The sequence below is a fragment of the Notolepis coatsorum genome (assembly GCF_963971535.1).
Source record: "Notolepis coatsorum genome assembly, chromosome: 3".
Lineage (NCBI taxonomy): Eukaryota > Metazoa > Chordata > Actinopteri > Aulopiformes > Paralepididae > Notolepis > Notolepis coatsorum.
The window spans coordinates 201,224,160-201,236,710 of record NC_140167.1 but is presented as its reverse complement, the minus strand read 5'-3'; the positions used below and the strand labels follow the sequence as shown (position 1 = coordinate 201,236,710).

Genomic DNA, 12,551 nt, shown 5'->3' with positions numbered 1-12,551 from the left:
TAATCGCGAGTTAACTATGGACAATCATGCGATTAATCGAGTTAAATATTTTAATCGTTTGACAGCACTAATATATATATATAAAAAACGCCATTTAATAAATGTGACTGTCAAATTAAGACGGTCACTTCTTGCTACACTGTTGCAACAAGGTGACATCAAGTGGCCAAACAGATGATGAGAATCAGACAATTGCGATAATTTGTGCGATTGCAGAATCCTGGGCGGGGGACTGATGGTAGTTACGAGAGAGCGGCGTGGAGACGAGAACAGACCTGGTTGGGCAGGTTGGCCATCAGGTACAGCACAAAGTCCCCCACCCACTGGATGAGCTGCTGCAGAGACTGGAGGGGGGGCCCGTCCAGCACAAACTCCTCTGTCTTCAGGTTGATCATCACCTTGTCGATATCTACGGCAAGAGGACAGGGGTCAGAGGTCAGCAGCAACAGAGAAAGAGGAAAAGCACATCAGCTCCCAGCAGATAACGCCTGAAGTCCCACCATTGTGAACCTTAAGTGATCAGGCTGGTCCTCCCTCCACACCAGGCGACCTCATCACTGGCTTTTGATTTGATTTGAAATCTTTATTTCTAACATGTAAATGAATACAAACAAAATAAATAACTAAACAAAATCAAAACATAACTCAAACTAAATAATAACTACCGGTAAACAAAAGCAAAACATAACTCAATCTACATGTTCGAAAAGGAGTAGGAAGAAGTATACACTTATTTAATCCTACCCCTTTTCCATTACTCAAATGAGTGTACTAATTTAAAACATAAAAAAAAAATATATATATATATATATGCAAAAAAAACAAAAAACAAAAACGATATATGTAAAACATGAAAGAAATAAAATAAAAATGTGAAAACCCGTGAATATCAAGTCCCTTCCTCATCCCTGTACCTTGTGAACATCATTTCCTTATACATCAGTTTGAATTGTCTCATGTTTGGACATTTCTTTAGCACCACATTTAGACTGTTCCACAGTTTCACTCCACATATTGAGATGCAGTGTCTTCTCATGGTAGTGCGTACGTTTAGAACTTTTAAATAATTTTAAATTCATCTACAAGACTCTACTGGGGAAGACGCCTCCACACCTCTCCAGCCTCCTGCACCTTTCCCAGAGCAACTACCGCCTGAGGTCCAGTGACCTCAGGTCTCCATCTGTTCCCACGGCCTGCACTGTCTTTGGCCAGAATTCCTTTCGTTTTGCTGCAGCAAATGACTCAAAACCCCCTCAAACCTTCAGCTCTACCGTGTTTAAGCAGAAACTGCAACAGTTCCTAGCCGACTGTTGTGCATGTCGATTCCTCGTCTCCTCTCTCTATATATTGCTAGTAGTTATTTAGGCTGTTTTTAACTTCATTGTTGATTTGAATTTCAGGGACTTTTTAAGCACCTTGTTTTTTTTTTTTAAATGCTGTTTTCAAGGAATTCCAGGCCTCGACTTTAAAGCACTTTAAGCACTTCCAAGGACCTTGTGCGAACCCTGTTTTGACGTCTGCTGGGGCCTCTTGGCCAGGTCATCATTGTAAAACGAGAAGCTGTTCTCAATTGATCTTCCTGGTGGAATAAAGGGGACGGGTCCGAGGAGCCACAGTAACGGGTGTGTTTCTATGCATTCACTGGACCTGTGTCTGTGTTCTTGGCACATATCTCCGTCAGCCGGTCTCCGGGACTCTTGTCCGGCGTGTTGAGGACGTGGGGCCTCAGCAGGGACTTGAGCGTGGAGCTGATGGCAATGAGGAGCAGCTTGGCGTGGAAGTCGCAGGCGCGCGCCGCCGTGGCGGTGGACAGCTTGCAGAGGGAGGCCTTCACCGCCACGATGCGCGTGGAGAGAACCTGCGGAGGAAACGCATCGACCAGCCTGTTATTATTTGATGATCTGTAGGCAGGGTTCCCACACAGACAGTGCAAAACGAAATTCAAGGACTTTCAATTACTTTTTACAGCACTATTTTCCATTTTAAAAGAGCAGTTAAAAAGGATACAATTCACTTTTAAATGGTGTTTCTTTATAGGAAAAAAAAACTGATCCAATATGTATGGCTTAAAACCAATTTCCGACAATTAGTTACACAAAATTCAATTTCTTGATTCAGTTTAACAACAAAATTTAACAACGTTCAATGCGAATGGTTCATTTGAATTTCAAGGTCTTTTTAAGGACCTTGTTAACAAATATGTACTGTTTAACTCATTCCCCGCCAACAACGATTATACTCGTTATTGGGCGCCATCCTTTGAACGCCAACAACGAGTATACTCGTTATTTGATTGTTTTTCCTTTTTTTCTATTTTAATATTCTATTCAATGTCACCGACCTGTATGTTGCTGTTAAAAGGCATACTGGGACGCAGAGGGTGCAATACCAGCCAGATCCTGCCAGGTGGCAGTATCGAGAGTGCAGTAAACCCTGTTCCAGACCGGGTGTTACGTTTAAACCGCCTTGAGATTCACTCGGTCGCATTGAAACGGGTCCGGGCCCCTCAATGCTTGTGTTGTGCCGTATTATGTCGTGGACCACATGGACATCAGATGGACCAGATGGCGATCAAACAATTGGAATATTCTTTTTGGATTACCCCCATTTGATACCGATCCAGCTGATCAGCGTTTTTAGTGTTCAATACGAATGCCGTTACTGGCAATCAAAGCATCAGAAACGACCCCCTCCCCCCCCGCTTTCATGCATTCATGATGAAACATACCTATTATATACATTTGATTTGGAAATAGTAGCGTGTCCAGGTGAGCAACGCCAACGCTTATAGTAGGATTCACGTTGCGCCCCATTACTCGCTTCCCAGGAATTATCCCGGATCACTCTGAAATTATACTTATATTCACCACGGGTTAATGCGTGAACGTATGCATGAAAGAATGATCTCTTTTTTGCATCTTGGACGGAAGAAAGTCACTGTCAAATGACTATAGTATTGTCTCCATAGCTAGAATATAGAATATAGATATAGTCGCTCTACAAACGAGGTGACACACTCCTATCTTTAAAGCGTGGCATAGCTACAACGGGACCCGGCTAATCCCCGGCGCTGAATGAGTTACGGAATTCCAGGCCTTGACTTTTTATTTTAATTTAATTTAATTTTTTAAATCAAAGTGGCTGGTAAGAGTTACACGCCACTGCCGAATTCTACCCGCATTTGGCGAGGTGGCGGGCGTTAATGTCAAGCCCTGGACGCAACAGTTGTGATTGGAGGATCAAGAAAAGAGGGTGGAGTTTGCGACAGGGGCAATCCCGTGGTCCTCACCTGCTGCAGGGCTTGGTTCTGCCTCATGTACTCCTCGTGCAGCTTCTCCACCAGGTTGTGCACCATGCCCGGCTGCACGTGGAGCAGCACGTCCCACCAGTCGTACCCCGTCACCATGCAGTACTCCAGCAGGAACAGCAGGTGGCGCAGTGTGGTGTTCATGTCCAACATCTGGCCCATGGAGGGCGACACGCGGATCATGTGCAGCTGTGTGGAACGGAAACGGAGGAGTTGTGTTCAAAATTGGGATTCCCAGAATGGTTGAAAATAATAAAATGGCTTGCCAGTTGCTATAGAGAGAGCAGTGAATATAAGTACCCTGTGGGTGTACATAACCGTCTTATCTGTAGATGCATCCCAGAAGAAGAAAGAACCATATTATAGTCTGACCAGGAACATGTGTTGAGATTGGGACCATGACGGAAATAAGGGTTTTACTCTCTCATGTTATCCTTTGGATCCGTGTTGTGTTTTTAATCCATCAATAAAATCAATCAATCAATCAATCAATCATTTAAATAGTCAAATAGATGGTGGAATGAACTTCCCAGTTCCCACCAATCAGGACAGCAGAAACCATTTTGACGTTGACTAAAAACACACTTCAATAATCGATATCTGAAAACTGTGGCAAGTTGGGTTATATACAGAACACACACACACAGCTTCGCAAACATAGTGAAACGACCGCGGAAACGACTATAAAGCTGGCATTCTAGGGGAAAAGATAAGCGATACGCGTGGCTAGAGCTGCCGCGATAACCGCATTACCGCGGTATCGCTGTTGCATCACGCTCACCGCAGAGTTAGGCTGAATACCGCGTCACCGCTGTTTTTTATCATAATAATAAAGTTGGCTTGCGGCTTGCGGCTCTGCAGATATACCCTACTCGGTTCCAAGCGACCCTATTGGGTAGAAGTGGTACCAGAAAAGTCATGTGAAACATTGCAGACCACTGACTGGTCAGAAGAGAGACGCGTCACACTTTGTAGCCTCTGAACAAAAACAGAACGCCGCCATCTTTACTGCCTCGCTAAGGATGCATTTCATTCAGGATTTGTTTGCGACAGAACCAAGTGCAATAAACAAAAAAGAATGGATTCACTGTGTATTCTGCCTTATTTATTGATGAAACAAAACCGACATCAACCCAATTTACCACCGAGCGGAGAGTTTAGTGTCACAACAAGATCGCTGATGTGTTAAGTTTGTTGTTGTTATTAGCCTAATACTACCGTCAGCCGATATACACGAGAGGTAACGTTAAACCTGGGTTTGCTTGGTAGAATACACAATGAGAGGTAACGTTAGCTTTGGCAGAATAGACACAACGAGAGTCTGGTTAATGTTGTTATTGATTGATTGATTGATTGATTGATTGAAACTGTGTTAAACTCTGGCTTGCTGCAAGCCCTCGGACATCTATGCCCACGGAGCTTTCAGTGTACACAAGCGAGCGGCCACGCCTGCATCCCCACACGGAGACAAACGGAGTAGTACCTGGCTGCAGTGGAAAAGGAACGAAGTACCAGGTGCCTAAAGCGGGTCGAGTCGAGTAGGTACTATGCAGTGGAAAAGCGCCATTAGACTAGAGGCAGGCTATAAGAGTAGCATGCATTCAAACTTTTTTTTTTTTTTTTTGCGCACTGTGCGGTAATAACCGCGGCGGTAGGAAATATTTCGCAAATTCGTGCGGTAAGGAAAATATCAATACCGCGGCAGCTCTACGCGTGGCACCCAAAGTGTTAAGCAGGACCTTGTGCGAGCCCTATAGGTCTAACTCTGACCTTGCTGTGGTTAAAGACACACCAAGCCTAGGTCTAACTCTATAGACACACCAAGACTAGGTCTAACTCTCACCTTGCTGTGGTTAAAGACACACCAAGCCTAGGTCTAACTCTATAGACACACCAAGACTAGGTCTAACTCTCACCTTGTGGTTAAAGACACACCAAGACTAGGTCTAACGCTCACTTTTTTTTTTTTTTTTTCTTTTTTTTTCTTATTATTGCAAAACAAAAATTATTAAAAGTCAGTACTCAACACATAATGCATAATGAAACTATCAGTCAAGGTGGTTAAAATTACATGCAAGTACAGAAACAAGATAAAACAAAAAGAGTCTATAATAACATTTTAACCGTATACAGTGTATATCCAGCGAAATTACAATTATATAAATGTTTATATAGAACATACCCCTAATACCTATTTTCTAAAACCCTACACACATATGCTCCAGCTCGAACCCCCCCCCCTCCCGGACCCCTCCTTGGATAGTACCTCCATTATCCCTCACTCCTAACCAGACACTACCATTATAAGCTAGCTTTTATTCTCTCCACCACTTCTACCCACATTGACATTTTGGATTCATTGAGACCCAGAATTCTTGCTGTAGATATTTCTTGATATATCACATCGAGATATGTAAGAAACCAAACTTTCCGGCAAATTTTTTCCGGTTGAAACCAGCGTGATGCGATCAGCTTTTTAGCTACTGTGATACCCGATAAAACCAATCTCTTTAGCTGTGGATTCACTGCAAACTCAAAAACATCATTCAATAGTAATACCGAGGGGTGTACAGGTATATTCCAAGATACGAGTTTTGATAATTGTTGGGACACATCTTTCCAGAATGCCTTAACTGGTGGGCAGTCCCAATACATGTGCATAAATGTCCCTTCGTCCCCATTTGTACATTGGGAGCATTTGGAGTCTTGTTTAAGCCCCATTCTGCACAGTCTTATAGGAGTCAAGTATGTCCTGTGAATATAGTTCAGATTGATTTGTTGATGATCCGGGTTCCTTGATGTAAGTCGGACATTTGCCCAGGCTCCTTGCCAATCAAAGTCATTTTCCAGGTCTGGTATATCCCTCCTCCAGACAGTGTCTAGTTGAAGGGTTTCATACGAGGACGTTAGTAATTGATAATAAAAACCTGATACAAAACCTCCCAATGTTTCTCTTTCATAGAAAAATTTGTGGTATCTGTGGTGTTCAACTGGTATGTGTAATGGAACACCGTGAGACCTCAAACATAGTCGTAACTGTATGTAAAAAAGCCATGTGGACTCGGTGAGGTTAAACTTTGTGCATATTTCGCCATAATTACAGAAGCCCTGGTTATTAAAAATATCCCCTAATGAGTGTATGCCTTGCTCTTCCCATATAGGGAATCTTATAGGGCGTTTTCTCATTAAGAGTGCATTGTTATTGAATATGGGAGTGTGATTATGCCATTTTTGAGGGTTAGGATATTTTTTTTGTGTTTCCCGCCATGTTCTGATTGCATGGGTAATTATGGGGCCAAATTCCCGCTCACAATGCTTGATTGAAAGTTTAGTGTGTGCTATGTCTTTCAGTCTCTGTGGGGCTACTATGTTTTCTTCCAATTCTCTCCAAGATACCAAAGCCTGGGGATCAAACCATATTTTCAATGGTCTTAATGTGAAAGCCTTAAAATATTGTAAAAAATCTGGAACTGCCATGCCACCGTCTGCTTTATTTCTCTGTGCGGTGGATCTTTTTATGCGAGGTGGTTTGTTATTCCAAATAAATTTGTATGTGGAGGATTGTAATCTTTTCCAGTAGCCCTCTGGAGGAGGTGACGGTAGCATTGAGCTGATGAAGTTGATTCTTGGTAATACATCCATCTTAACTATTGATACCCTTGCCTGTACTGAGTTTTTAAGTTTTGCCCACCTGTCCAGGTCATCTTTGATTTTGTTCTGTATTTTTGTGTAATTGTGCTTCACCGTTTGTCTTATGGTGGGAAATATTTCCACACTCAAGCATCTAAAATGTTTAACCATGGGTATCGCACCTGGGAGGGTTGTGTCTTTTTTTGCACGGATGTTAATAGGAAGGAAAGCCGACTTCGGCCAATTTATTTTAAATCCCGATAAATCACCAAAGTTCTCTATCAACTTGAGTAGATGCGGCAATGTGGTGTTGGGGTTTTGCATGAACAATATTACGTCGTCCGCATATAAACTAATTTTATGTTGTGTGCCCTTGATTACGATTGGTTCTATGTGTTGGGATTGTCTTATATATTGTGCTAAAGGCTCTAATGATAGATCGAATAGTCCGGGACTAAGAGGGCAACCCTGTCTGGCTGAGCGTGATACCGGAAAGATTTCGGAGATGAATGTGCCTGTTGTAATCATGGCCGATGGGTCCTTGTATAGTACTTTAATCATATCAATGAATCCTTTTCCTAACCCCATCCTTTCTAATACTGCCCATAGAAACGACCATTCCAGCCTGTCAAATGCTTTCATAGCATCCAGGGATAGCATCGCCTTAGGTGTGGTGTCCTCTTTGTCTGCATCTAGTACGTGCAGTATTCGCCTTATGTTATCATTGATCAGGCGACCTCTTATGAAGCCAGTTTGGTCCGGATGAACCAAAGACGTCATATGCTTTTGCAATCTGATGGCTAATATCTTAGAGTACAGTTTGACATCGTTTCCGAGGAGGCTTAAAGGTCTGTAACTACCGCACTCAGTGGGGTCTTTGTCTTTTTTGAGAAGGACTGAAATGAGTGCGATATTGTGGTGTTTATGGAAGCTCCCCTCCTTGACTGAGTATAAGATCATATTTAGTAATAAGGGTCCAAATATGTCCCAACAAGAAAGGTACATTTCTGATGGGATACCGGATAACGGAGCCTTACCGTTTTTCATTCCGGATATGGCTTCCTTGAGTTCTTCTAATGTGATCGGTGCTTCTAACTGTTTAGCGTCGTCCTCCGAAAGTTTAGGGAGAGTAATTTGATTAAGATATGTGTCTAATTTGTTTTGATCAAAGGTCGTTTCTGAATTATACAAGTCGGAGTAGAATTCTTTGAATGTATCGTTTATTATTTTGGGGTCTGTTACAAGTACTTGTTGTTTTCTAATGGCAGTTATATCTGCAAATTTTGCATTAATTCTTAATCGCATGGCTAATAGGTGACTAGGTTTAGAACCTTGGAAATACTGCTGTTGTCTTGTGCTGCGATTTTGTGCTGCGATTTTTGTCTGTATATTGCTTTGATCTCTGTCTTTAGAATGTTAACTTGATTTTCTAGTCTAGTAGAGTTGTTGTATTTTAAAGAATTAAATAGCGTTGAGTAAAGCGTTTCCATTTCAGACAGTTTTGTGCATTGATTTTTGCGCAATATGGAGGAAAATCTATCCGTGAAATCCTTGATCATACCCTTTACCGACCCTTTAACGCTCACCTTGTGGTTAAAGACACACCAAGACTAGGTCTAACTCTCACCTTGCTGTGGTTAAAGACACACCAAGCCTAGGTCTAACTCTATAGACACACCAAGACTAGGTCTAACTCTCACCTTGTGGTTAAAGACACACCAAGACTAGGTCTAACTCTCACCTTGTGGTTAAAGACACACCAAGACTAGGTCTAACGCTCACCTTGTGGTTAAAGACACACCAAGACTAGGTCTAACTCTCACCTTGCTGTGGTTAAAGACACACCAAGACTAGGTCTAACTCTCACCTTGTGGTTAAAGACACACCAAGACTAGGTCTAACTCTCACCTTGCTGTGGTTAAAGACACACTAAGACTAGGTCTAACTCTCACCTTGTGGTTAAAGACACACCAAGACTAGGTCTAACTCTCACCTTGTGGTTAAAGACACACCAAGACTAGGTCTAACTCTCACCTTGTGGTTAAAGACACACCAAGACTAGGTCTAACTCTCACCTTGTGGTTAAAGACACACCAAGACTAGGTCTAACTCTCACCTTGTGGTTAAAGACACACCAAGACTAGGTCTAACCCTCACCTTGCTGTGGTTAAAGACACACCAAGACTAGGTCTAACTCTCACCTTGCTGTGGTTAAAGACACACCAAGACTAGGTCTAACTCTCACCTTGCTGTGGTTAAAGACACACCAAGACTAGGTCTAACTCTCACCTTGTGGTTAAAGACACACCAAGACTAGGTCTAACTCTCACCTTGTGGTTAAAGACACACCAAGACTAGGTCTAACTCTCACCTTGTGGTTAAAGACACACCAAGACTAGGTCTAACTCTCACCTTGTGGTTAAAGACACACCAAGACTAGGTCTAACTCTCACCTTGCTGTGGTTAAAGACACACCAAGACTAGGTCTAACTCTCACCTTGTGGTTAAAAACACACCAAGACTAGGTCTAACTCTCACCTTGTGGTTAAAGACACACCAAGACTAGGTCTAACTCTCACCTTGTGGTTAAAGACACACCAAGACTAGGTCTAACTCTCACCTTGTGGTTAAAGACACACCAAGACTAGGTCTAACTCTCACCTTGTGGTTAAAGACACACCAAGACTAGGTCTAACTCTCACCTTGCTGTGGTTAAAGACACACCAAGACTAGGTCTAACTCTCACCTTGTGGTTAAAGACACACCAAGACTAGGTCTAACTCTCACCTTGTGGTTAAAGACACACCAAGAGTTTCAAGTTTCAAGTTTCTTTAATAGTTGTCATACAGAAGTACAGAATACTTTCATACAAAATGCTTCTTACTGTTACGCTCCAGAGACTGTGCTAGACAAGATAGTATCAAACATAGTATACGTGTAATTTAGAAGAAGAAAAAGAGGTCACAGTGTTCGGTATAGACATATGTACAATGTTCTGAGTTACCATATAATATACAATACTATGCAGTGTACTAATGTACAGTACTATCTAGTGCAAAGCAGAAATGGGATGAGGTACAATTTAGGTACAATTTACAGTAAGGTGTACGAGTTGTAGTGCAATCCTTCATCAATAAATATAAAGTGTGGGGAGTGGGTGCTACAGTGTGTTTGTTTAAAGTGGGTGTGTGCTATAAAGTGTGTGGAGTGGGTGCTACAGTGTGTTTGTTTAAGTGAGTGTGTGCGTGTGGATGTGTGTGCTATGTGCGTTTGGTGGTTGTTGTTGTGTAGTGTTCATTCATTGTTCGTTTAGCAGCCTGATGGCCTGGGGATAGAAGCTTCTTCTGAGTCTTTCTGTGCTCGCCTTGAGACTCCGGTATCGCTTGCCTGACCGCAGCAGTTCAAAGAGGCAGTTGTTCGGGTGACTGGAGTCTTTAATGATTCTCTTAGCCTTGCCCTTGCAACGCTTGTTGTAAATGTTCTGGAGGGTGGGGAGCCCCCCTCCAATTGTGCGTTCGGCTGAACGTGTCACTCTTTGTAGTCTGCTTCGGTCTTGTGCAGTGCTATTTCCAAACCAGGAGGTGATGTTGCCGGTCAAGATGCTCTCTATTGTACATGAGTAGAAGTTCTTAAGGATCTTCTGACTGACTTGGAACTTCCTTAGGCGCCTGAGGAAGTAGAGGCGTTGTCGTGCCTTCTTCACAACACTGTCAATGTGTGTGGTCCATGTCAAGTCCTCGGATATGTAGGCTCCGAGGTACTTAAAGCTGTTGACTCTCTCAACCGGTGCCCCGTCGATGCTGAGGGGGCTGTAGTCCTTGACCCCCGACCTCCTGAAGTCCACAATCATCTCCTTTGTTTTGCTGACGTTCAGGGAGAGGCTGTTTTCCTGGCACCATCCCGCCAGGACCTTGACCTCTTCCAGGTAGGCCCTCTCGTCGTTGGCAGAGATCAGGCCCACCACCACTGTGTCGTCAGCAAATTTGATGATTGTATTGCTACTCCGCTGAGCCACACAGTCGTGTGTGTACAGGGAGTAGAGGAGGGGACTCAGAACACAGCCCTGGGGGGCCCCTATGTTGAGGGTGATGGATGAGGAGGTGCAGTTGCCTGCTCTCACCACCTGGGGTCTGCCAGTCAGGAAGTCCAAGACCCACTGGCAGAGGTCATAGTTCAAGCCCAGGTCCCTGAGCTTGGCTATGGTTAGACACACCAAGACTAGGTCTAACTCTCACCTTGTGGTTAAAGACACACCAAGACTAGGTCTAACTCTCACCTTGTGGTTAAAGACACACCAAGACTAGGTCTAACTCTCACCTTGCTGTGGTTAAAGACACACCAAGACTAGGTCTAACTCTCACCTTGTGGTTAAAGACACACCAAGACTAGGTCTAACTCTCACCTTGCCGTGGTTAAAGACACACCAAGACTAGGTCTAACTCTCACCTTGCTATGGTTAAAGACACACCAAGACTAGGTCTAACCCTCACCTTGTGGTTAAAGACACACCAAGACTAGGTCTAACTCTCACCTTGTGGTTAAAGACACACCAAGACTAGGTCTAACTCTCACCTTGTGGTTAAAGACACACCAAGACTAGGTCTAACCCTCACCTTGTGGTTAAAGACACACCAAGACTAGGTCTAACTCTCACCTTGTGGTTAAAGACACACCAAGACTAGGTCTAACTCTCACCTTGTGGTTAAAGACACACCAAGACTAGGTCTAACTCTCACCTTGTGGTTAAAGACACACCAAGCCTAGGTCTAACTCTCACCTTGTGGTTAAAGACACACCAAGACTAGGTCTAACTCTCACCTTGTGGTTAAAGACACACCAAGACTAGGTCTAACTCTCACCTTGTGGTTAAAGACACACCAAGACTAGGTCTAACTCTCACCTTGCTGTGGTTAAAGACACACCAAGACTAGGTCTAACTCTCACCTTGTGGTTAAAGACACACCAAGACTAGGTCTAACTCTCACCTTGCTGTGGTTAAAGACACACCAAGACTAGGTCTAACTCTCACCTTGCTGTGGTTAAAGACACACCAAGACTAGGTCTAACTCTCACCTTGTGGTTAAAGACACACCAAGACTAGGTCTAACTCTCACCTTGTGGTTAAAGACACACCAAGACTAGGTCTAACTCTCACCTTGCTGTGGTTAAAGACACACCAAGACTAGGTCTAACTCTCACCTTGTGGTTAAAGACACACCAAGACTAGGTCTAACTCTCACCTTGTGGTTAAAGACACACCAAGACTAGGTCTAACTCTCACCTTGTGGTTAAAGACACACCAAGACTAGGTCTAACTCTCACCTTGTGGTTAAAGACACACCAAGACTAGGTCTAACTCTCACCTTGCTGTGGTTAAAGACACACCAAGACTAGGTCTAACTCTCACCTTGTGGTTAAAGACACACCAAGACTAGGTCTAACTCTCACCCTGTGGTTAAAGACACACCAAGACTAGGTCTAACTCTCACCCTGTGGTTAAAGACACACCAAGCCTAGGTCTGGTTGTACAGGTCTTAGTGACACACGATATATCGGCCGCCGATATAATATAAATATAAATATAATATAAAAAAAATATATATATATGTCTTTT

General features: G+C 43.3%; 1 protein-coding gene across 1 annotated transcript in view; it reads right to left on the bottom strand.

The window, feature by feature from the left end:
- Nucleotides 1-12,551, bottom strand: part of med16 (mediator complex subunit 16) — a 75,544-nt gene that overhangs the window by 25,261 nt on the left and 37,732 nt on the right. The window contains exons 10-12 of the mRNA XM_084309617.1: nt 3,290-3,496; nt 1,648-1,858; nt 276-409 (exon numbers count right to left, since the gene is read on the bottom strand). Coding sequence (XP_084165743.1) covers nt 276-409; nt 1,648-1,858; nt 3,290-3,496 — 552 coding nt within the window. The remainder of the gene's footprint in view (nt 1-275; nt 410-1,647; nt 1,859-3,289; nt 3,497-12,551) is intronic.